The 20,427-nt window shown below is 44.5% G+C and overlaps 3 protein-coding genes across 6 annotated transcripts in view; 1 reads left to right on the top strand and 2 right to left on the bottom strand.

The window, feature by feature from the left end:
* CRYBG3 (crystallin beta-gamma domain containing 3) overlaps positions 1–6,332 on the top strand; it is an 85,584-nt gene extending 79,252 nt beyond the window's left edge. Inside the window, exon 22 of the mRNA XM_071433786.1 lies at positions 289–6,332. Within this exon, the coding sequence (XP_071289887.1) occupies positions 289–377 (89 nt within the window). The 3' untranslated portion in view covers positions 378–6,332. The remainder of the gene's footprint in view (positions 1–288) is intronic.
* RIOX2 (ribosomal oxygenase 2) lies at positions 2,639–14,496 on the bottom strand. Of its 2 annotated transcripts, none has more exons than XM_071433790.1 (10): positions 13,627–14,496; positions 10,747–11,179; positions 9,549–9,668; positions 8,877–9,005; positions 8,014–8,117; positions 6,122–6,224; positions 5,650–5,815; positions 5,170–5,258; positions 3,912–4,022; positions 2,639–2,881 (listed from the first exon to the last, which is right to left on the bottom strand). In XM_071433790.1, the coding sequence occupies exons 2-10, from the start codon at positions 11,173–11,175 to the stop codon at positions 2,720–2,722; spliced, it is 1,413 nt and encodes a 470-aa protein (XP_071289891.1). In that variant the 5' UTR covers positions 11,176–11,179; positions 13,627–14,496; the 3' UTR covers positions 2,639–2,719. The 2 variants fall into 2 exon arrangements, with proteins under 2 accessions (XP_071289891.1, XP_071289892.1); XM_071433791.1 differs by having other exon boundaries at positions 2,639–2,878; positions 13,627–14,494.
* Positions 14,497–15,875: 1,379 nt separating this feature from the next.
* GABRR3 (gamma-aminobutyric acid type A receptor subunit rho3) overlaps positions 15,876–20,427 on the bottom strand; it is a 34,711-nt gene continuing 30,159 nt past the window's right edge. For all 3 annotated transcript variants that reach the window (XM_071433787.1, XM_071433788.1, XM_071433789.1), the window contains 2 exons: positions 18,500–18,696; positions 15,876–17,600 (listed from right to left, as the gene is read on the bottom strand). In XM_071433787.1, coding sequence (XP_071289888.1) covers positions 17,298–17,600; positions 18,500–18,696 — 500 coding nt within the window. In that variant the 3' untranslated portion in view covers positions 15,876–17,297. The remainder of the gene's footprint in view (positions 17,601–18,499; positions 18,697–20,427) is intronic.

The following is a 20,427-nucleotide window of genomic DNA, read 5'->3' as shown; positions in this document are numbered from 1 at the left end:
TGTGCTTTGGGGAATTAAATAGTGCAGATGGCAAGGAGTGCAAGTTACAGAAGACAAAGTGGTGAAGGAAAATCCACCACAGAATAGCTCAGAAAGAGAAAAGGAGTTGAAAAAAGAAGGCTGGTTAAAATTGTCATTGCTCAGTTGCAGGCACCAGCCCCCTACCTCATGGAATTCCTATTTTTCAGCTGATTTTCCTACTTGGTCACACTTCTCAAAGATGGTGTATGATTTTTGTGAGTATTTCTTTCAAAAGCTTTTCCTTCATGACTTTCTTTTGTTTTTAAGGAGGAAATTACTATGATAAGAATCACATCATTATGAATCAGCCAATAGAAAACAGACCTTCACAGAAATGGGATATTGAAATATTGTGAGTAAAATCCACCCCACAGATGGACTTTTTGTGGGCTACCAACATGTAGAAGGGAAAAAAGAACCCAACTACTGAAGTCATACACCACTGGAACCATAAGCAGCAACTCCTCTCTCTTTTCCTTTGTGCCAAGCACCAGCTCCTAAAAGAACTGAATTTTGCACAAATCTGGAAGATGGGAGGTTGATCCAATGTCTCTCTGCAGAGAAGCTGATTCTGCAGAGGCTGTTCCTGTGAAAGTCACCATTGCTCTTCCTCTGAAGTATGAAAGGTAAATGCAAAAGAGCAGGCAGAAGTTCTGCAGCATGGGAAGGGCAAGAGATAAGAGGGGAAAGGCTCTTCAGAAATGCTGTCTTCACCTTCCTCTCACCCTGCTGGAAGCTCACTGAGGAGTGAATGCACTGATGAGCTTCAAGGAACTTGTGCTGGGCTTTTATGTCCCAAGTGAAACTGTTTAGGCTCCAAGCGATCCTGAATCATGTATCTCATTAAAATGCAATTTATTTTGTTCATAAAGACACCTTTGAACTGGAATTCCAGCTCAGCATGTGAAATGAGGCAATACAGGGGCCTTTCAGCCCCTAAGTGACACTGGTAAGCCTTTGTCTTCTCTGCTTCTAACAGCACCAAAACCAACTCACCTTGGCATGTATTCCCAAAGGTGCCAGCAGCTGCACTCCAGGGCTGGCTTCATGCTCCCAGCACAGCGTGGGGACATCAGGGGCACCGTGGCACCAAGGACAACTGATGGGCAGAGCTTGGAGTGCCAGGGCTCTCCTCAATTTCCACACTATGCAACCACAGCCATTGCTCCAACAGAGCCAGACCTCACTGACTGCAGGTGGTGCTTGAAAAGTTTTTTCCTGGCTCAACCACAGCCCCTTGGAAGGCTGTGAACACCTGACATGGAAGAGAAGGCCCTGAGCTCCCTGGCTTCAGCAGCACTAAATGCTGAAAATATATTTTTTCCAGCATCTGTACATTCAGGGTATGTATTTCTAGGACTATTCAAAGAGTTCAGGTTAGCTGAAGACAGATATTTGAGATTCCAAAAGCTATGCCAGCTGGGCACTCAACCAGGATCATCCCCAAACAAAGACATAACTCGTAAGTTTGCCATAGAAGTAAAATATATGGATGTCTATTTTTGTATGAAATTGAGTTCTATATAGTACTATTTAAAAAAAAAATCTACTTGCACTTACTATTTTGCATTCTAAAATTATCGTAAATCTGCTGTTTGAGTAAGATCCTCAAATGTATGTATATATTTTTTCAACTAAAGCACTTGTTAAGCTTTTTTCCATATAAGTCAGTACATCAAGTGGTTTGCATGTGACTTTCCATATGAAATTTTAAAAGCCTGTGTAAAAAGTTGTAGTTTCTTAAATGAAGAATGACTAAATCATACTTGGTGTCTCAGTATTACATAACAAAGTAAAGCAGGCTTTTGTTCTTAAGAGACCTTGAATGTAAAATGCTAAAGCATGTATATTTTAACTGTATAAAACTTTTCAGGAGAAACATTTTGCCAGTTGGATTCTTTTTAAACAAACTAAATAATAGTTTTCAGCAGATCTTGAGCACATTCCTGTAAAATATTTCTTTTCCAATAGCCAAAAAAGGGGGATAAGTATATTGAATATATGGCTGTGCTGTTAAGTGAGATTGCATATTAAAATCAATGAAGTATTAAAGTAACTGCACCAGACTCATCAAAACCCATTCAAGAGAATATTGAAGATTGTTCAATATTCTTGAAGATATAGATTCCAGCTAGAGGCTTTTGGGTTACTTTCACTTGAAATTGGTGCTTGGGGAGGTAGAGGATAAATATTATTCTTTGTTTATTCCAGGGCTGGCAGCATCTGAGGGAAAAGGGGTTTTCTTGGGCAAAGTTCCCTGTGGGAACAGCACATGCAGCTTTTACCAGGAAGCTTTTGTTCTGTCAGGGCAATCAAACAGCTTTTCCTGCTGATGAACTTTACAAATGAAAAAAACAAGTTAATGTTTTATGCCCAAGGTTTTGGATGCTGTTCCATGTATATCTTTAGATGTCCTCCACATCCCAGCAGCTCTCCAGAGGGAAGGAGACACCACAGCACTGGGGGTACTGAGGAGTGCCTTCATCCAGCCACACACCTGGAGCTGTGGCTCACTTACCTGTTTTTCCCAGAAGTGTGGAATAACAGCTAACATTTGGCACCAGAAAGTAGCCAAGATATTGCAATGCTTTGTTAGCACTACAAACCAGAGGCTGGATGGATTTAAAAAAAACTAATTTAATAATCTCTTGGTCTCAAGAGATGCCTAATAGCCAGGAGCAGCTAATTCACAAAAGCATCAAAGAACTTCAATCAGACATTCAGTCCAGAGTGACAAGGCAAGGTTTTCCTTCTCTGCATCTGAGGTAAGGTTAAGCTCTTTAACAGTAACAGTGCTGCTGCTCCAGATCTGCTTCAGTGCATCCAAGTACGGCAGAGGGAAACGGAGCCCGTGAGTCTGCTGGGGAAAAAGAGACAGAAAAACCCCTCAGCAAAGTGCAGTGACTTTATTATACACCAGAGTGTGAGGCTGGGGGGAGGGAGCAGCAGGAATGTGCTCATTCCCACAGCACACTCCTGTGCATGGGAGCAGCCCCCAAAAGGTAAGAGTTTTATCCAGAGCTATTTTACTTAGAGGTAACTCTTCCATGTTGTAGCACATTTTACAGGGTAGGGATGTTTATGGTACATGTGACATCCTCCTGTGGTTTCCACACAGAAGAAAAAAAATAATTTTAAATTTACCCTCTTGCTAACCTTGCCCATTATTTGAGCAATAATTTTAGAGCTTTATTTCTAGCTGACACATGCAGTCTTTGGGCACAGAAGCACAGAGGACCTTCATTCCCAAACTCTCTTTTTAAGGGTAGAAAGGAAGGTCCTGGGATATCTATGTGCAGCCCAGGTACCAGGGTCCAGCCTCAGCTCTAAAGGAGCAGTGAGATTTACCTCAAAAGGAAAATAACAGCCTTGCAGCACTGGCCAAGCCAAAGCCAGGCTGTGCTCTGCTCTGCCTCTTTGCTGGAGTTGTGCAGACCTGAATTACATTTCAGAAGAGTGAGTTCTTCACTCCCAGTGCTGCCTGCCCCAGGCTGAAGTGAGCAGCCCTACACAGGGTGTTCAGTGGATACAGGAGCTAACACAGGTTTAATGTGACAGAAATGAGGTGCGGTGATCCCCATGGAATGTGTGCTACATCTGCAGCAGCCTCCAACAGCACCTGCTGAAGGACACACAAGTAAGAGAAGCTTTTAGTTGCTCCAGCAGCTTTGCTAACTGGGCCATGGGGCATGCACAAGATATCCCATTAGCATCTCAAATGTTTAATTAAGCATGAGATCACAGTACTTAATTCTACTCTTCACTGCCTGTGTTGCAGTTTCAGCTCATCCTGGTACTCTGGGAATGGGCTGAAAAATTCTGGATGCTGAACAACACAGCCAAACCCACAGTGGCAAGATAAATTTTGGGGTGTGTTTGCAGGAACAAACCTGTGCCAGGCCGTCCTCACTGGCAGTGTCATCCTCTGTCCCCATCATGTGAGTTTCTCTCCTGTTCTTTAAGGAATGATACACATAAACCATCTCCCTGCGAATTTCATCCTGAAAGACAGCAGGAAGAAAATGGTCACAGGTGATCCTCACACTCACCTCACTCCAGTGCCAGCTCCTTAATTCCAGAGGCCACTGCTACAGCAAGGAAAGCAACTCATCACCTTCTCAGCTGAATGACCCAGGAGCCACCTCCCACAGCAAGAAGGGACTCTGCAAAACACCTCTGAAAGTTTATTTACAACCTTCTGTCTTAAAACTGACCCAGCTGGAGTCACAGGACTGATGATACTCTGTAGTAAAAAGGCCATTTAAGGCACCTCTCCTGAAAAGTCTTAATGAACAGGTGTGCATCAATAAATCTCCAATCTGAGACTGATTTGTCTCTTAAAAATCACATGCCCATTATCAGTCCTTGGTCAAGGCTGTGCAATAAAATTGAAAAAAAAAGTTTCCAAACCCTACACAGTCTCACAGCAATATGGACACAAATAAAATGGAGGAGAAAAATCAAAAAGTTATGGTATGTTTTTCTTGAAGGGACACATTCCACTAATAAAGAAAAAAAACAAACCAAAAAAACAACCCCCAAAAAATAACCAACCACACAAACAACCCAAAAAAAACCCATTTACACAATAATCCTCTGTATGTGTTTCTCCTCCCCCATTTTTTTTAAGATAACAAAAAACCACTTCTATAATTTCATACTAATAAACCCTCACAGTTAAGGAGCAGAGTAAACACAGAATGATGCAAAATGCCAGTATCTATGTTGTGGAACAACTGGTAAGTGCCACTGTCACCCACTAGGTACAAACATGACTCAGTAGAGAAGACTAAATGCAACCAAGAGAATTCCTCCTTCTCCTCAGGAACCCTAATTTTATAACTTCTTCATGGTCTTAAATACAAAGATTTTTTTCTAAAAAATCTATTATCCAGAGCTATAAAGGCCATTTGAGCTGCTGTAATGACCTACCCCACGTGATTAAGGATCACAGACAATACAATTCTGTGCCTCCCTCCAGAAGGCTGGAATGTGCTCAGCAAACAGCCCCAGGATCTCCTAACAGCAATAATGGGATGCAGGATCCAACCAGGCACAACTGCACAACCCTTTTAGTACAACAGAGCAACAATTCCTGTGCCCCCCACTCCCCACCCCAGGCATACAAGGTGGGCTCCTTATACTTACAGCATTCTCTTGATCTGGTTCCACAGTGATGATAGCATGGTCTCTAAACTGCAGTCTGATTTTGCTATCTATTTTTGGCAATTTCCCACCTAAGAAGAATAAATTCTCCCTTAGAAAAGGAGGAAGACCAGACGTGATACAAATTGAGCCCCCTGTGCACTACCCATTCTCTTGTAGCAAGATTTTTTGTTAACCTGTGTTTCCACAGCCATGAGTTCTCAAACTTGTGGTGGAAGGAGAAATGAGAAAGATTTTTAAATTCTAGGATAACCTTTATTTCAGTCTAAGGGAAACAGGTCATCTCTCTCCTACCAGACACTGGGAACTGACCAAGAGAGGTGTGCAAACACACACAGAGCCAAGCACCACACAAAGCTGGCCTAGACTGTGATGGAAATGGCCTGTCAGGAAATGCTACAAGTTTTAAGAGGCAGACTCAGGCCCCACCATCACATCAGCTTTGGGAAGTTCAAACTCTACCTGGAGTCAAAGGATCAGAGTCACATCCCGGGCACGGCGGCAAGCGGTGCGTGATGAAATCCTTCTTCATGTCGGATGATCTCAGCTCCCTGGAGCTCTCCAGACTGTCTGCAAGCCTTCTCAGAAGGCTGCTCAGCTTTTTGGTGCAGTCAGCTGTGTTCACCTGCTAAACATCCACAAAGGATTCAAGCTGAACAGACCAGGCCTAAAGCAGTGCAGCAAAGCAGTGAAAATCTGGACAATCCTCTTTTATCTTTGTTCAGTCCCAAACCAAGTTTTGTTTCTTTTAGACATTCCCCATGAGCTGTTCACACATCAAAGCTGAAGCAGCAGGACAGGACCACCATAAGGAAGTTCCAGAACAATTCACAGCTTTACTGACTTAAAGATTGAGAAGCTTGGCCTGACAGAACTTTTTCTGTCTGACAGATCACCTGGATGCACCATTATTCCCTGAGTCCCACCTACTAACCATGAGCAGTTGCCTTGGAATGCTTGTCCTGAATGCCATGTCCTCTTTTGCTGTATCAAACACCAGGCCAGGGATTGCATCCAGTAAGAAATCTCCCCAAGAGCTGAAGGACAGGAAGAAGAAAAAACATTACTGAAATAGTTCACTGAAACAAAACACATATCCTACTTTTTCTTCTGAACTAGTGTTAAATAAAACAATTATTAAAGTCTCCTGGTTTTTTGGTTTTTTTTTATCATGTCTACTCAAATGTTTCACTGTCTGCCACCCAGTGGGAAGAACGAACTCTGGCCAATAAAAGGAATAGGACATTTACTTCTTAGTGCTTCTCTTGCCCTCAGTTTCCAAATGTCTTCAGCTATCCACTGCTTTTCCAAACTGCCCTGCTTATCCCACATGTGCACACCTCTCTGCCTGCTGGGATCTGGGCCAGACAAACTCTGCTTACACAGAGATGTCCCTTTTGTCTTGGTGCCTAAAAATACTGCAAGTGCCACCTCCAGAGCTATTTTCAAATTCTCTTCAATTTTCCAAGGAAATGTTTCCACATCATACTTCCACCTACAAGCCAAATCAAAACACCAGGACTGCTGTTTATTTTACCTACACTTGCTGACAGCAGGGCCAGAGGAAGGCTCTTACACTTCACTGCCAATAACCTTAATGGATGATGATTCCACTTTTTAACGTGGGAAGAAGAGCAGTTTTGAAGCTTTTGCTGCTCTCTGCTCAGCCATGGCAGACATCCCCAGGGAATGTGCTCCTGACAAGTCACACACTGGACTGGCCTGGGCTGGTGCAGCCATGGAGAAACTGCACTGATCCTCACAAGGCTGCAGATCTCCAGCAAGCCCATTACAAGGAGCTGAATCCTTGGCTTCCCAGCACCCAATAAATCACCAGAGATCCAGCTGGACAAACCCTGCTGTGCACACTGGCCACAGGAAGAGTGACCAGCAGCACTGACACCCTGGGCTTCCACAGTGGCACAGCTGGTGGTCAGAGATTCATCTCACCTAAAATATGCCCAGACTGGTTCTACCCTGTTTTGCAGCTAACAGAAATCCTTCCCAATTCCTAAATCGGGCCAATAATTCCAAGCCAAGCACCTGAGAGCTGATAAGGTGGCAATAACAGCATTTTCCCCGTGTGATAACAATGTTTCAATGGGGGGGACAAGGACCTGACCTGTGTCAAAAGAAATCCGACTCTCATGCATGGGGTAGAAAATTAAAAACACAGATTAGCAGAGAATATTTGCATGGAAGAATTTGTCTAAAGAGGTGTGGGTGACAATCAAATACAGGAGGAAAGCTGATAAAAGGAATAACCCCATGGCTCTTTATCTGGATTATGAAATGAACAGCAACTTCAGCCACTGCTGAGGGTTTTTTTTAAAGACAACAGTGAGTTTGCAGATGTAACATTATCTTCCACATTAAAGTCTCCAGCTGCTAAATAATAAATAAAGCAATTAAAAAGCAATCAAGCTTGCTGCATGAAAACCTGGCAAAGAGGCTGCTTCAAAGAACAATGGTCTCACTCCCCTCCTTCTCCCAAACCCCAAAACTTCAATTACTGCTACTTCACTTAGATTCTGTCCCTAACAGCAGGGCACCTATGTAATAGTGGGGTGTCTACCTATATTCCATGTCAGCACATCCCTGGGGGGAAGCTGACATGCCCTGGCCCTGTGGTACCCACAGGAAAACAAACCACACGAGGGCTGAATGGGATGAACACAGCAAAGACCCAAGCAGAGCTCATTACAAGGTTATTTTTTTAAGAAACAGGACATCATTTCTTTGAAACACCAGCTTCAGGTCTGTACTATACACAAACATCACCTGGCAGAGGAAAGCCATACAAAAGAAGAAATAAAGAGGAATTACTTGTTTTGGTAGGTGCTGATGGTCACGTGTGTTGAATGGGAGATGCCATGAGGAGTGTCAGCCTGGTGAATAGTCCCTCTTGGGAAGTACAGCAAGTCACCTGGCTGCAGGAAAATGACAGAGAATTCATACATTTAGGCCACTTGGTCAAACCTTACTGTAGTCCAGAGAAAATAACTCTGAGCAGACACACTGACAATATATATTCTTTAAAAATCACAACACTGAGCAATTCTCCAATGTACACTTTAATAACATAAAGCACTCTAAGCCTGAAGTCCAGCACCTCAAATTTTCCAACCTACTGTCAATATTTGCTCTACATCTGTCAGCAAACACGAGCTTTTAACATGCTAGAACATGCACAGTCCTGCTTGCTAAGCTGCAGGAAGGGGACAAAGACTCAGCAGAGATGAATCTGCTGGTAATTCAGTGCCCTGGGAATTTGTTCAGATCATTATCAAAAGAAAAGGCCAGTGTTTCACAAGAAAAGTCAAACAGTCTGGAAATTTTAGTTAAAACACTTAAAAAAACAAATAGAACCTTCCTCCTCCCTATCTTCTCACCTATGTAAATTAAATATCTCCACGGAGAATAACAGAGATTGGGGAAGTTGAGACAAGAAAGACGTGCAAAGCACATGAAATTGCCTCCACAAAGGAAAAATCAGTTTACTCATGGCTTGTCCTATAAACACCAGCAAAAAGAGAAAGATTATGAAGCAATACTGATGAAATCTGATTCCATTTTAACCTTATGGTCCTTAAACTTGGTCACATCAGCTACTTCTAAGAGCCTACCAAGCATGATTACTTTTCTTGCTACTGCATCCCAGCCCACCTGAAGCAGTTAGATTATAATACCTTTAATATGAATTCATGTGTGGGACTCCCAATCCTCTCTTCTGGCTCAACGTTGTACTCCCGAGCCAAAGGCACCGTTGGTTTGTAGAGCCTCCAGTGCTTCTCTCCTTCCAGCTGGAGGATGAACACCTGCAAGGGACCATGAATCCACATTTTCTGGGGGGGCTAAGGAAGCCCTGCTGCCCCTCACACACCCAGCTCACCAGGTATTTTAATTTATCCTCTGACTTGCCAAGTCTGTGGAACCAAGCCAGAACCAGGGACAGAAATACTGGCAGAGGTTGCTTTTCTGACAAATACAGATTTTCCCCTTCTCTGCCCTCAGCTACTCCACAGCACAGCAAATACAATTCCTTCCATATCACCTTGTAGATATCTAAATGCACAAATTTACATTTTAACTAAATTCTTGTACTCTATTTAGAGACAACAGAGAGTTGTGAAGTGTGATCTGTTTTATCCTGAATTTCAGAATCCCTGTTCCTCTCCAGTCACTTAAACTTAGGCATTACTATTAGTACAAAAATATATCAGGAAACACTTGCAAATAATTACCCTGAGTTTTCAGTGGAAAACCAGAACTCTTTCTAGAATGTTTATTGTGGGGGAGAGGTGGAAGCACACACAGAGGAGCCCACAAAGGGTCCCACAGACAAGGGGATGTTGTCCTACCTCGACATCATCGTAGTGAGGGGGAAGGCCCTGAGACCCCTGGGGAGTGATGTAAACATTGGAGCCCACCAGAGACCCAAAGTAACACTCCAGCTTCTCCTGAATCTTCCACAGCTCCTCCTATTTAAAAAAAAAAATTTAAAAAAATGTTGCTGTTAGTACTGAAGAGCTCAGCCAAGCCTGGCTGCCACCAGCCCATCACTGGGGAAGAATGGTGACATCCCCACAGGAACACACAGCCTGGGAAGCAGCTTCTCCCCAACTGCACTAGCAAAGGAGATCTGCCATGAAAGTAATGGTAAGCCAAAAACTCTGGTGTCTCAACAGAATACTGATGTTTGCTCTCTTCCCTGTACCAACTTCAGGCTGCAAAACCAGACAAAAATGAGCCTAAACAGAATAATCCACCCTCATCCCATCTGCATCAAAGACAGAATAACACAAAAGTTAGACACATTTTACAAGTGACTCCAATTGTTTGTGCTCAAGCACAAACTTTACTCATTCATACCCAACATGTGACAGGGAAACATCAGGAGATGCCAATAACTGAGATCAGTCAGTGACACTACAGGTGGGACCCAGCTGGGTATTTGGGTCCTTATTTGGGCCTTAGACTGTGCTGACACCTTGGGACAAAAAAGGACTGCCTAAATCAAAGTACCTACAAGTATCCAAGTCCTTTACAACAGTGCAGCACCACTGTCTCCTTCCCATGCACAAAGATTGAGGACACTCAGCTAAAATGGGCTGGTCACTTCCATGGTGCAATTCAATGCTATTCCATTGGCAGGAATGGTGGAGTATCCTGGAAATACCTGACATGGTTTCACACCTCATTCTTGATTAAGGGGAAGTGGTACAAAAATCCCTGTTTGGACAAGGAAAAAGTGGGGAAGAAGAGATAATTTAAGCACAGATGCCTAATCATCAAATATGCATTTATAAAGCACACTTAATATTACAGAAAAACATAGCATGAATCAGACTTTGTTCTTATTGCAGAGCACTGAAACATGATGGCAGTGCAGAAATACAAACTGTGTTTTAATACAATTCATGTAAAGATTTCAGCAGGTCATCAATGCCAACCTCCCCTGGGGCAGACATGAAGCCATGTCTAGTGCCACTCAGCAAAAGCCACACTGCATTAATTAAGCAAGCATTAACTGCATTATTTACAATGAAACAATCCCACCTTAAATCTCTGAGGTTGATGAAACTGTATTGTTGCCTTCTTCTGGTCAAAATCCTTCCTCAGCTGCATGTAATTCACTCTACCTTCTTTATTTAACACCTTTTTTTTCCCACTGACACACCTGCAGACATTCACATCTCGCCCGTAGTGCAGGCCCTGGCTGCACAGCTCCTGCAGGTGGGACAGCTGGAACAGGGACTGGTAGTAAGCAGCCACCAGCTCATCATTCCTCTGAACAAGCAGTGGCTTCTGCTCCCAGTAGTCCCTGAAAAACTCCTCTTCCTCAATGGGAGAGATCAGGCTCCTGAAGAGGCTGTCTGGGCTCTCAAAACTCAGGACTGATGGAGCAGCTGCGTCCAACTTGGGCTTTTTGCACTGAGCCTGTGTTTCCTTTGCCACGTCTGCAATCTTCCCTCCTTTCTTGGGCATCTTCCTGTCCAGGGCGAGAGAAAACCAGAACAATCAGCAAAACACAACCTCAAGAGATCACAGCCCAGGGCAGCAGCTCTTGCCCTACCCAGGAGGATATCACAGTATATTGGGCACACCTGTGGCTTCAGGGGCCACTAATTGCTCCCAGCCCTCTCCCAAACCTCAGCAAATTCCAAAGGGCTCTGCTGGGAGCTCACAGGAGCTCACACCCATGGCTGGATTTGTACTAAAGAACATGTGATGGAACCCAGTGGATCATTACCACTGCAGGAACTCACCCACACAAAGAACCTGTGGGCAAGTGGACATGTAGCAGGAGCTGCAAATTATTTTTTAAAAAATCAACTCATCTTTAAGAGATTGATTTGCAATATGCAGAGCAAGGTAGAGAGAGGGGGCAGGATCAGAAACTTGTATTCTTATTACACTTCCTTCAACAGTAACAGTTTACAAAAGAGGGAACATTTATGTCTTTCAGTTGATGCTATGTAATTACTAAATCTACAAGCTTAAAACTTGTAAAATTGTACCACTTTAAAAACAAAAATGCCAAGATTCTGTTTTGATTACTGCCAAGCTGTCAAACTTTGTGGTTTATGTAGAATAAAAATAATTCTTTCATACAAGTACAGATATTTAATTTTAAAGCTGAAAGTCATTACTTTGTTTTTTCCACAGTATGTTGTGTAGAATTATGCAAGAACAAAAGAGTCAATTCACAAATGGTTTAGCTGCCAAGTTCTCAGGAAAGTTAAGGCACAAATCGAGTTAGCAGTAGGCCTAAGCCATGTGCAGACAGACTTGCCTGGAGTCTGCTCCAGCATTTCCTCCCCCAGAGCAGCAGCAGCAGCCTGGGGAGCTGAGCTAAGCATGCTGAGGATGAGCCAGCCCAAGGCCTGGAGCAGCAGAGCCTGGCAGCCAAACCCAAAGGGACTCTGGGCATGTCTGAGCGAGTCTGAGAAGCCAACCCATGAGCAGTCAGAAAGAACATGCTGATGCTTTCACTGCTGAGTAAAAATGGCACCTTTACTCCCAACAGCAAATGCTATCAGTGTACTGAGATGCTTCTGCCAGCACAGATCCCTCATCCTGAAACCCAAACTCCAGTTGTGGGTGGTATTTCCAAGCAGCAGGAAGTTCTCCTCTCTGTGCAGCAGGACACCCTGTAGGTCCCCCAGCTCCTGGGCAAGGCTTCATCAGCAGTTCCTGAAGCAGCCTGTCCCTCAATAGTAACCTGTGGTCACCTCAGGTTACTGAGGTCACCTGCAGGAGGGAATTCACCTCACCACCTTCCCAGCAGGATGGACATTCCCAGCTGCAAAAAGCCACTGTACTACATGAGGCAAGGGAATGCTTAAAAAATTAAAGACTGAAAATTAGTCCCTGCTTGGCAGCAAGATCTGAAGATGCTGATGGCATTAGGATCTAGAACTGGTGTCCCCCAAATGTCAGGAACACAAATGCAACCAATCCTGATTTGATGGTTTTGAATTCCAGACCTAAAGCCATCATTTCAACCTCTCAGCTCACTCAGATTAATCCAATGAAGTTAAATTCAAATATGTACTGTTCACAGAACTCTGCTTCATTTACACCATGTGCTTCTCTGTAGTGTTTGGTTATTTATTACAACTGCAAACCAAGGATTGGTTTGGGTTGGAAGAAATCACCTTTCACTCAATCTATTTGGTCAAAGCCTTATTCAACCTGGCCTTGAACATATCCAGGGATAGGGCAGCCACAATTTCTCTGGGCAAGCTGCCAGGGCCTCACTAACCTCACCAGAAAAAATCCTCCCTTATATCTAATCTAAACCTACTCCCTTACAATGTAAAACCATTCCCCCCGTGCTGTTGCTACAGGCCCTGGTAAAAAGTCTTTTCTGTCCCTCTTAGAGCATTAAAGTATCGAAAGGCTGCAAAAATATCCCTGGAGAGCCTGCTGAACCAGCCCAGCCTTCAGCGTGTGCTCACAGCAGAGGTGCTGCGGCTCTCTGATCATTTTGGTGGCATCCTCTGGACTGGCTCCAACAGCTCCCGGTGCTTCCCGTGCTGGGGACCCCGGAGCCGGGTGCAGCTCTCCGGGTGGGGTCTCACGGGGCAGGATCCCCTCCCTCCCTCCCTCCCTCAGGCCACGCTGCTTTGGGTGCAGCCCGGGACACGATCCAGGACAGGCTCCGCATGGCCGGCTCCGGGCCCGTTCTTTACCTCCCCACACCCCGGGGCCTTCTCGGCAGGGCTGGAGCAGGAACCGAGCAGTACAAGGGGCTCGCTCCGTGGGAAGCAGCGGGAGCACGGGCGGGCACGGCGGCTTCGGGCACAAGCGGTGGCTCCGGCACACGCAGCCCTGCCGCCTTCCCCCTCCCCTTCCTTGCCCTCCCCTTCCTGGCTCTCCCCTTCCTTCCCCCTCCCCTTGCTTGCCCTGGCCTTGCCGCAGCCCCGCACTCACCCTGCGGGCGGGAGGGAGGGGATGGATCGGGTCGGACCGGATCGGAGCGGGCTGGGGCCGGGCTAACCCCCGGGCAGGATGTGTCGCTGCCGCGCTGGGTGTCACGGGAGGAGGCGCTTCCGGGCGGCCGGGAGGAAATGCGGCGCTGCTCCAGTGTAATTCCTGCGTGTATTCCAGCGGGAGCGCCACGGTGTCTCCGCTGAAGTTATTCAGAGGATTAAATGTTGCTTTGTACGCACAACAGTGTCTAGGCTTTAGTTGCGCGATCTTTTCCTGGACCAAAATCCTGTTCCAGAGTCCCTCTGAAGCTCCTTCAAAGAAATCTTCAGAATCCTTACCGAGCACATGAAAAGTTCCAAAAGTATTGTTAATTACCTTTACTAAAGAGGCCTGTTAATGGTTTCGTTTACATTGGCTAATGACATCAGAAAAATATGTCAGGTAGGCTTTGCTAAAGCTTTATTCTTGTGCACTGATAGTTTGAAGAACTATAAAACCTTTAAGAATGAAGTTGTCCGGACTTAAAAGTTTGCATCACCTACGCTAACACCCACAGGATGTTTTCTTCTTACAGATGGGTGTAGCAGTAGATGTTAAAAATAGTGAGGCCACATCCTGCACCTCAGCTGATGACAGAAATCGTGACAAGCTGTTATTTCTGCTCCAGAAATCCACAAAGTACCCTCAGCATAACTGCCTGAGTGCCATCGGGATGAACACTCACCAAGGATGTATTTACATCATGCCTGTGGTGCTTTAACTCACAGTAAATGTTGTGGGATATGAAACCCACGCATGGGACTGGCTGCAACACCAGCAGGAATGGGAAATACTCGTGAATACCTTTTTAAAGACTTCCGTGCTGGTCTGCAGAGACAAATTGACTGAAAGTATTTATTACCATACCTGTCAGGAAGTTAACACACACCTCGCAGGGTCATGGGAGCTTAGCCAGCCCTCTAGCACCCTCTAGACAAGAAATAGTTTGTTGAAATACTGTTTGTTATCCTTTACTATTTATACAAGCAATAGATTTTTTTTAAGCATAATTTTTCCTGATATCATTCCTGTTACTGCATTAAGAAAATAAAAACGATATGCTTTAATGTAAAAGCAGTAATGCAGTTAAATGTCATCATCATTTACAAGAACACGTACTGACAGGACAAGGGGAATGGCTATAAACTGAAAGAGGGGAGGATTAGATCGGATATTAGAAAATAAAAATTCTTTACTGTGAGTTGGTGAGGCCCTGGCACAGGCTGTCCAGAGAAGCTGTGGCTATCCCATCCCTGGAAGTGTTCAGGGTCAGGTCCGAGCATCCTGGTTTAATGAAAGGTGCCCCTGCCCAGTAGTCTGGGTGGGGAGAACCCCTGGCCAGTGGATTCATGCACAGCTGAAAGTAAAAACAGCTTTCTCCACCAAAAGCAAGCTCTGCACCTCTCTGGCACCTGTACAGATGTGCCTGGAAGGTAAATGCAGGCAGGAATTTCCTCCACACCCCCATGTGAGGACCACTTTGCTGCAGCCTACACAGGGCTCAGGCTGTGCTGCAGGGTTTCTGCTGCTGCAAATCCCACAAGGAATTTAGAAAAGGGAACTGATTTGGAGTTGTTTCTCCATTGGAGGATGAGGCTTCACTGTTGGCTACACAACAAATACTTCTTGTAGGGCAGATAAATATGTGAAAACAATGATGTTATATTAGTTCATGTGAAAAGTTTAGAAGACACACGTCTGGAGCAACTAGATGGGATCTTCTCAGGCAATCTGGAACATCTGTGCAGGATGCCTCATAAAGGCAGTGCAGGAGCGAGGCTGTGATGGTGTATTTTTATACACAGCTACACTATACATCTGCTCAGCTGGAGGTCTGGTGTGCTCTTACTGTTGCCAAAGCCTGTGTGTCCTTTGGCTTTGCATTCCCAGCATTGTCATTCCTGGTATGGTTCTGCTTTCCATGACAGGATTTCCTGGAAAAGTATCAAAGCTCTCTCAGCTCTGATACATTTGTTTGGCAGCGGTCTGTCCCACTGACTCCGTGAGATTTCAGTCACTCAGCAGGCACCGTGTCACCACTTCTCCAGCTCTGGAACTGGGAGCTTGACAAATGCAGCTCTTTGAAAAAGTTAAGAGACATCACCATGCTCTGAACAAACAAGATGGGAGCAAGAAAATAAGTAAATTGAACAAGAAAAAAAAAAAAGTAAGTAAATAAAATAAAGTAAATAAAGAAACCAGAGAGTGGCTTAGGCTTCCAAATTTATTCCCACTTCCTTGACCAATAAACTTGACCAAGAATTTACCTTGTGACACTTTTTGTCACCAAAAATGATCATTTTGTTCTGACTTTGTAAATATAAACTCTGCTCATTAAATGACAGACAAACCCAAGGAATTTAGTGGAAAATGCTCCTTATTCGGGAAAGTTACAAAAGTAATCTTGATTATTTTCTGGAGCTGTGAAAACTTTCTGTGTTTATCCCTGAATATCCTTCATTCAGCCTCCTTAGCCTGAATCTAAGGATATTTCCATGCAGAATTCATCTGAGACTGACAGGTTTCCTGTATGTGTCTCTGTTTTGGCACAGCTGTTTCCTTTTATTTCCTGGAACTATGCTGGGCATCACTGCTGCAAGGGGCAGATGCAGCTTCTCTCACTGGAACATTCAACCTCAAAAGCCAGAGCGAGAGGGAGGGAGGCAAAACCCCAAGTTCATGTGCAACAGAAAGCAGAAGAACCAAAGGCGTGGTTGGTTTGTTCTCTTGACAAAGTTGTCTAAAATCTCTGTCTCAAAGCCTGTGTTTCTAAGCCAAGGATTCTGCAGGAAGCAGGGGATTACAGCAGGCTGAGGTGAGGCAGAGGTGTGTGGGTGACTCGTGAAGGACACAGCTTGTGCTGGGGACACTGCTCATCCACCTGGGAAGTGGCTGCAAGTGCACAGGGTCCAGAAATGCCTTTGTTATTCCTGTGCTGCCTCAGGGACTGGTGAGCCAGTTTCTTCAAAACAGAAGTCCCATGGAGAGTCATGGACAGCTGACAAGGGTGAAGGGTTTTCTTCAAGTGTTGCTGATGCACAATCTATAAAGCCCCATCAGCCTGGCTTCCTGCTGGTCCCTACTGCACTGCTAAGCCATCATTTTCCCCCTGGTTCCCATCCGAGGGCAGAGGCTGCTGAGGTGCACAGGGGTTGCCCAGGAAAATTGGAATGCAGGAAGTGAAACAAGGACAGGAGCTATCCCAAGGCTGTCCCAAAGCTGTTGGTGCTGACTGCTGACCAAAATGGAGCACAGGTGAAGAACAGAGAGGCTGATTCGAGAGGAAGGGCTGGAGTGCAGACACAGACAGGGCAACAGCTCAGGAGGGAGCTGCTGTCTGTTCAGGGGGGTGACAAAGGGCTCCCTTAGTGAGCACACAGCTCCTGTGCTACTGCAGTGGAGCCTGTGCATGGGATCACTGTGGTGAAACTCTGCGTAGTCCAGTTGGAAAAGAACCCAGACATGTGAGAGCTTTTCATGAAGAGTTTTGCTGCTGTCCAAACCAGCCCAGGTTTGATGCAGGAGTCTCTTTTGGAAAATTGTAACCTTTTCCTCTACTGCTGTTGCATTATTTTTGAAGTATGATGCAACTCTCATACACAAAATAAAATCTTGCTTATAAGCATTTTTGTTCATATGTACAAACCCCAGTAAAAAAAGTTGAACACAATATATACACTGGGAAATATAATCCTGGAATAGGTGTCAATTACATGATTGTTCTGCAAAATAATCCTGCCCACGTTTCCCTTCAGAGATCTCTTCCTCTTCAGGCGAGGGGTGTCAGCATTGGAGATGTTGGTTTGACTTGCCCTGGTCTCATTCTCCTCACAGGGCTCTGGGAAGGGACTCAGGTCCATGTCCTCATCCGCGTCGTGGTAGCAGCCGTCAAAAGCCATCGCTTGCACTGCGTCCATGCTGTACATTCCTGAAGCCTGGCAACAAGGGAGAGTTACTAGCAGGAGCCATTGTGGCAAATCAGAAATGAATAAACCATCAGTGTTGAGCATGTGGAGAACAGGGCTATCCCACAGTATGGCTCTCTGTGGGGCCTGCCCCCCTGAGCGGGACATGAGCAAGGAAATGTCATCAAATGCCATAAAACACACTTGTCTGCCTGATCATTGCCAGCTGCTGGCTGCCAATTCGTGCCTCAGCTCCTGAAACAGAGGAATCTTACTCTCTCCTGTAGGTCTGTGCAACTGGAGTTGTGGGAAAATACTTCAAACATTGCTGGGAGTAGGTTTTTGATGGGATTATCCAATCATGTGAGCAACATATGCATTCTTTCTGTGCTCCTCCCCTCATGATATTCCAGCAAATGAGTTTACAGAGGGGATATTCTTCAAGCAAAGGTTTTTTAAGTGAGAGCTTCACAGGAAGCAGATGTTTAACTTGTGGCTATTTCTGCTTCAGGCACACTTTTCTAAAAATTACCTTGTCATTCATCTGGTCTTGGGACAAAAAAAACCAACCAGGAAACAGGGAGGAATATCATATGAGGGCATGCTGAGGTCTATTCCAGAGACAGGAGAAATACCTTGATTGATATGTATTTGAAAATAGAAGGAAGGTTATATTCCTCTGAGGAGGAAAAAAGGGGGCAAAAAAATATCCCTAAGCTCTGCCACAAGGGAAAGGAGAGAAAGCACAGACCTTTAAGGATCTCAGAGAGGAGGACACTTTGTCTCCCTTCACCCAAGTGAAAAAAAAGAAAGTGAGATACAGAGTGGAGACAGAGATTGTTACTGTTCTGTAATCACAGTGGTGTACCAGGACTACTCTGTGGCTTGCATGATGCTTTCAGAAGGCAACAAAACACAGAGGGTTGTACCTTGCCCCTTTTTTTGAGTTGTTTTCTCTCTTCAATTGTGGTGAGATAGTTCACCGCTGCGTACTCGATGACTGACAGGAAGACAAAAAGGAAGCTGATCCATAAATACACATCCACAGCCTTTATGTAAGACACTTGAGGCATTGAGGCACTTACTCCTGTCATGATGGTGGACATTGTCAGCACTGTAGTTATACCTGCCAGAGAGAAGACAGAGGTTATCACAGTTCTGGCCAGCTGGTTCTGTTTGGACAGCAGAGCTTTGTGAGGAAGTGTGATTGACACCCCCTCTAACTCCCTCACATGGGCTCTGAGAAGTGAACCATGAAGGACTCATCACACACAATGCTGAGAGCACTAAATCATCCCTCTGCTCAGAATGGTCACTGAGCAGCACAAGGAACACGTTTCTGTGGCAGCTTTGGGCACTGCCACACACAGGTGAAAGCTGTGGCCATTCTTCACTTCCCAGAGCCAGGGCTGCCACTGTGTATTTTCTTGTCCAGGAAAATCACTAAAGAATCATTTTCCCTCCCAGCCCTTTCTCAAATTGTACTTTTGAGAACAAATATAACTCCACAGCTCTCTAAAAGCAATCTAGCATAAAAATGCTACAGCCACTGAAACTAAGAAAAAAATTATCGTTTGCCTCACTGTGACCAAAATTTCACCCTCATCTTTTCAATCTCTGCTCTAACATCAGCTGTTCATCTCATTTTGGTTTGCTCCAGCTCACGAAAAAACAAACAAACAAACAAAAACAAACAAACAAAAAAACTCCAGTCAACTCAGGTTCTGCTTTTAAAGAAATCAATGTAACTCTGGAAGACAGCACTGTCAGCTGAGTCTCTGCAGCCCTTCTCCAGTTCTACACCAGTTCAAGTCCACTGGAACATACAAGAACTTCCTCCCTACCTCACTGCAGCTTTTTTAGTTTGAAGGATGGAGCTTGAAATACACCATGTAAGAAGAAATCAATTTATTTAATGTACATATACCCTAGGCCAAGGAGCTAGGCTTATTAAACGTTGTTGTTAAGGTTTCCTATAAATTATGTATGATTATGCTAATGAAATGTGCTTTATTCATGGAACTCCTGATGCATAACCTTCTGCAGAAATCCATACATAAAAAACATGATCAGCAAAACCATCTTGACAACATTAAAAATTGCCTACTGAGAATTAAAAACTATTTGTAAAGATGAAGTGAAATTTCTTCTAAATAAAAGGAATTCATAGCTGCATTAATAAAAGTAGGTGGGAGGTACCATAATTTGTTTACAGATTAACAAAGAGATTTATATCTCATGCATTAATAGCTTTAGACTGTGCCAATAGAAAGGGATCTGAGTGGCTACAGTCCTATTTTTTATAGATTGATATAGTTACAGAGAAAAATGAGGGCTTTTTCTCTTGCCTAAGAAATATGGCAACAGGAGCTTCTTTATTTTAACCTGATCTGAAGGTGCACTATGGCTGCCTTAGATATCTTAACAAATTCCCATCAGATCTTCAGGGATCCTAATTTTTGAAAAAATGTGCTCACTCCAAGGCCATCAGCATTATATTCACAACAAGACCGCCTTGGAGTGGCATCCACTGATTCACCAGTGAGAAAAAAAAAAAAAACCCAAACTTCTATAAAAACCACTGTGATAGGTCCTCTTTCCCTGAGCTGAGGTGTTCAGAACTTACCTTTTGGCTTCCACAGAAGATTGTGTGCCTTGTACAGCTAAGACACCAAAGCAAACATTCTAAGGTGTCCCACAATGAAAGGCTTTGCCACAAGGCAACTGTTTCCAGGTTGGTAGGAAGACAGTGAGTGTTTCCTGAGCAAAAGAAGAGCTGCAGAGCTTTTCCACAGATTGGGCTACACCTAATGATCCATGGATTTGGGGAAGGATCTGACTGCCTGTTCCTACCTGT

This window comes from Agelaius tricolor, unplaced genomic scaffold (assembly GCF_023055355.1).
Source record: "Agelaius tricolor isolate 1412-34295 unplaced genomic scaffold, bAgeTri1.0.p SCAF_9, whole genome shotgun sequence".
Classification (NCBI taxonomy): Eukaryota; Metazoa; Chordata; class Aves; order Passeriformes; family Icteridae; genus Agelaius; species Agelaius tricolor.
The sequence above is the reverse complement of the archived record's forward strand: the minus strand, read 5'-3'. Positions and strand labels throughout refer to the sequence as shown.

Coding starts and splice junctions, on each gene's coding strand:
- RIOX2 (XM_071433790.1), bottom strand. CDS start 11,175: ATGCCCAAGAAAGGAGGGAAGATTGCAGACGTGGCAAAGGAAACACAG. Junction 9,006..9,548: donor CTCACTACGATGATGTCGAG/GTAGGACAACAT, acceptor GGTCCCTTGCAG/GTGTTCATCCTCCAGCTGGA. Junction 4,023..5,169: donor AACCAGATCAAGAGAATGCT/GTAAGTATAAGG, acceptor GCTGTCTTTCAG/GATGAAATTCGCAGGGAGAT.